The sequence below is a fragment of the Octopus bimaculoides genome, chromosome 18, assembly GCF_001194135.2.
Source record: "Octopus bimaculoides isolate UCB-OBI-ISO-001 chromosome 18, ASM119413v2, whole genome shotgun sequence".
NCBI classification, from domain to species: Eukaryota; Metazoa; Mollusca; class Cephalopoda; order Octopoda; family Octopodidae; genus Octopus; species Octopus bimaculoides.
In genome coordinates, this window is record NC_068998.1 from 2,907,852 (window position 1) to 2,912,793 (window position 4,942).

Consider the following 4,942-nt stretch of genomic DNA (forward strand, 5'->3'; position numbering starts at 1 on the left):
TATATATATATATATATATATATATATATAAGATGGGCGAATGGTGTATTAAGAGCGTGCTGGCTTGCTGTAGTAGGTTCCGTTTAAACCCTGTGGTGTGTGACTAGTTGCTGTGATAAACAAAAATCTCCACAAATGGTTTCAATATCGTTTTAACAGAAAGATTTGGAAGAATTAAATGAAAGTTCTCCGGTAATGAAAATAATTGTTTATGTTAATTTTAAAATTTGCCAGCAAAATCTTATAAAACGACAATGTTCTAAACGATGTAGATGTTTATATGTTATGTATGAAAATAAAATAATTGTATCCTCAAAAAAAAAAATAGAAAGGAGAGACAAGAGAGGTGAGAGTTGGAGAAGAAAGGGAAAACCAAAAATCAGAAGAGAGGAATTGGTAAATGGAAGAATGGAAAGAAAGTATGAAATTAAGGGAGAGGAGTACAAGAAAAAAAGAAGTATAAAATAAAGTTATTAGAAAAAAATAAAATCACTAGAAGAGGGAAGCAACTTTGATATTTTACAGAAGCAGTTATCTCTCCATCACGTTTCTTGAATTTGGTAGTGTTTTTGTTGTTTATTCCCAACTCAGCGTATTGTAAGGATCCACGAACGAAAGTGTTCGAACTGTGACTATCCAATATTTTGTTTGCCTGACAGAGTGTATATCCAGGACTACAATATCTAAGGCCGAGTGTCGTTTGAGGAAAACTCGACTGTCACTTCTCGTATATCGATCGAACCACTATATAGGGGTTGATAAAATTTACTACGTGAATTTATATTTACCCGATCGACTGCCTTTCACATTCGTCTCTCATTTTCTGGTCACTCATTCTGATTGACCCATAGGCTTCGCCTTCTTCCCTTGCAGACCATCTACTTTCTGGAATTATCTTCGATATCCACTACGTTTCCACTGTACGCGTCAACTTCCAGACGTTCGAGGTGACCACAATCCTGGTTGATTTCAGTTTTCTAAGGGGACCCGAGGGTGGGAAGCTGTCAGAATCGTTAGCACGTCGGGCAAAATGCTTAGCAGCATTTCGTCCGTCTTTATGTTCCGAGTTCAAATTCCGCCGAAGCCGACTTTGCCTTTCAACCTTTCGGAGTCGATAAAATAAGGGCCAGTTGAGCACTGGAGTCTATGTAGTCGACTTACCTATTTTCCTGAACATGCTTGCCTTGTGTCTAAATGTGAAACCAATATTCTAAGGGGACCCAAGGATACTGACTCTTATTTCCTTCTGATTAACCCACGAAGAAATGAACAAGAGTGACAAGTGAGTAGGGGCAACACAATCGCTAGAATAGAACACAAATTATTGGGTGTTATTTAATTGCAACCCTTTAATTTCTGAGTTCATGCCACCCCGATCTCTTCACATCTGGGATCAACTTTGTTTTTCAGTTTTACAAGATCAATAAAATACTGGGATCGATACAGTCGACTTCTATATCCTCATGATGGAATCTATGGTTATGCATCTCTGTTAGGAATTAGTTCTCCCAATCCAAGTCAAACCCAAAATGAACCAGAGAACCAGGAGGCAGAAACTATCTTGGTTCAACCCTCTTTACAGTTTAGATGTCACCATAAATCCTGTTAAGATATCATTTTTCATATGGCTACCACGAACCCTTCAATATGCATAATATTAAAGTTAGCTACTGAGGCTTCTTCTTCTGCTGATACCTTGATTTTGGAAACAGAAGAACAGCGTGACTTCTTCACAGTTCTGTAGAACACACTTGCTTTAGATGCCGTGCAGTAGGACCGAACCCAAATCGATATGTATGCGAAGCGAGCTTCCTAACCACAGTCATAGCTGCAGTTAAAAATCTCTAGTATAAATTCACGTGAGAAATATTAATCTCTCAGTTACCTCAAATGTCACTACAGCCAGATTCCTGAAATCGATAAAACCGGCAAACAATGAAACCAGATTCTAATTAATGAATCGCCCAAATTATCTCGATTGATGCAAGCTGTTGCTAAAATATCAGCAAAACCAGTTTTGTTGCTAACTGCACAAACTACACCACATATTGACGCGCGATAAATTATGTTTATTCAACAGACATGGCAGCGTGATAAGGAGTCAGTTTCCCAACCATACGGTTCCGGGTTCAACCCCAATGAGTGACAACTTGGGAAAATGCCTTTCTTACCTTATGAGTTCTGACAGTGCGAGGTCTCGCAGATTGTGGGAGATAATTTACTACCCCTTGTTTTATAAAACGATGAACTAAGTTCCTAATCGTGTTTTCTCTTTGGGTATCTCTCACTTGAAAGTGCCAACAATATGCTCTCTGGGTTTGAATAATTGACCCCTGATTTTAATAGAACAATTTCACCACTTGGGAGCGTTGTGCGGTGCCATATTTTTCCATAATTAATTTCCAGGACCTGATCCATAAAATCCCTGAAAAGAAAAGAAAAATGTCAAAAAATAGAAGAATTATCAAAAGTTGCAATCCCTCAGTGACTTTTGAGCCACCCTGTATATAAACCCATACATCCATAACTCGCATGTCTCCTAATGATTGATGAGAAGTTATCTCCCGTTACGGTAGTCGCTCTTTTATGTGGTTCGACATCATTTCGTCTAACGTCGTCGCTGCCGCCGCCGCCATCACCATTATCAGTAACAACAGCAGCAGCACAAGTCCACCGAGTATGACGGCGACATCTGTTCTTTGAGGTGTTTTTTTGGGCATCATGACACAACCTTATTTCGTTTCAACAACAACAACAGCACCACCAACTACAACTACTACACCATCGACTGCATCCAACATCACTTGTGTAGCACCTGCTCCAACACCAACATCATCATCATCATCTTCATCGTCATCACCACCAGGCTCTTTATCTTCTTCCACCGTCACCGCATCTTCGTCTCCTTCTGTATTGTCTCTAACCCATCCATTACAATCGCCATCGTCGTTCTCATCTTCATTGTTAACCTCAACCGCTGCCGCTACAACAAAAACGTTAACTAATTCTAGTTCTTCTAGTAGTGGCGGTGGTGGTGGTAGTAATAACAACAGCAGCAATACCACCACAACAACATTAACTACTACTACTTGTAATAATAATAATAATAATAATAGTACAACTACGCACGGAGCATCGCGCACCAATATCGAGAATAACCGACAACAACAGCAACAACAGCATCACTATCTCTATAACCAATATCCTCCGCAGTTTTACCATCATCATCATCATCATCAGTACCAGCACAAACGTTACCGTTATCGCTACCAACAGTACAACAACAACAACTTCAACAGCTACTACAGCAAATTCTACGGCAAACCGTTTGGCGTTAGAAGAAGAATGGAGAACACGTATGGATGTTCGGTTGGTGCCGTCGCCTCTGTGACTGCTTCTGGCGTCACGGCGGAGGTGGCCAGCGCTGAGACAGACAATAATTGTTCTGGTCTTATCACCGAGGCCGGTGTGGATATTGCTGGCCACTACAGCGGAGCGGCTTTGTCCACCTATGAAAGGACAGGCAAGTCACTGCATTATAATCCGAAAATGGCCATTGCAAGGTAAGAACATAACCTTGTATATATTTATATATTATATAAAACGCGCATATGCTCGTATATATATTATATATACACACACAAATATACATCCACACTTATATATGCACATACATTCATACATAGACGCAGAAGCACACACGTACAAACACACTAAAAGAACCGTACACATGTATACCCATAAATATACACACAAACATATGCAGATATACAGACACCCACACTCATACATATGTACGGGACATATATGCACAAATATACACATTCACACATGTACAGACGTATATATATTTATAAACATATATACAAACGTACATAAAAACTGGTCCAGGCCAGACGTGAAATGTAGGTCCCTATTTCAATTGTTAATGGGCTACACGTGGACCGTAAGCTACATTTCAAACTGCTTCATAAATATTTTAGTAATCAATGTTAAATACGTAATTATGCAAGTGTTACTTAATTATGGGATATAGTTTTGCCTCCATTTGAAAGAAAAGACCCCCTCAGAATTGAAGGTTAACCATTCCAAGTGTGCCTCATCTTAGTTTTATAAAATACATACATACATACATCATCATCATCATCATCATCGTTTAACATCCGCCTTCCATGCTAGCATGGGTTGGACGATTTGACTGATGGTTGCATGCATCAGATGGAATTTTTTTGTGGTTGATTTTCTACGGCTGGATGTCCTTCCTGTCACCAACCCTTGCCTGTTTCCAAGCAAGAGAGTATTTCCAATATTTCCCCATAGGCAGACATGTTTTTCATGGAAGACTGGAAGTGAACAACATCACTTGCATGAAGGTGATGCTTGCTTGCAATCATCGCGATGTCAAGACATGTCTACACCTGGACACATGCATATCTGACAGGCTTCTTTCAGTTTCCATCTACCAAATCCACTCACGGCTTTTGTTGGTGTGGGGGTATATTAGAACACACACAAAGTGCCATGTAGTGAGACAGAATCCATGACCACATGGTTGGGAATATTTATATGAGTGTATGTATATAAGTGTACAAACACACACACACACACATATATATATATACACACATATAGTATGTATTTCATTCTTCCCAAACATGAAACTAATGCATCTGCTTGTTGTTCCAGCACCTGTCTTTGTCTTTTGTTTCCTGTAAATTTGAATAATATATATGTATAGTCACAGGAGTGGCTGTGTGGTCACCCATTTATTACATCCAGTAATGTAAATTGCCATGCAATGAAAAAACACGTGTATTAGTAATTGGGTAATCTACCAGCATATATTGGATAGATATATACCAGTATATTGGATAGATATCCCTTAGTTCGTTGGATTCACAACCTCTAACTCTCTTGGAATCTACATATATATATATATATA

General features: G+C 39.1%; 1 protein-coding gene across 1 annotated transcript in view; it reads left to right on the forward strand.

Annotated features, from left to right (window-relative positions):
- Positions 1-2,572: 2,572 nt before the first annotated feature.
- Positions 2,573-4,942, forward strand: part of LOC106871440 (TRMT1-like protein) — a 13,093-nt gene continuing 10,723 nt past the window's right edge. Inside the window, exon 1 of the mRNA XM_014917906.2 lies at positions 2,573-3,563. Within this exon, the coding sequence (XP_014773392.1) occupies positions 2,722-3,563 (842 nt within the window). The 5' untranslated portion in view covers positions 2,573-2,721. The remainder of the gene's footprint in view (positions 3,564-4,942) is intronic.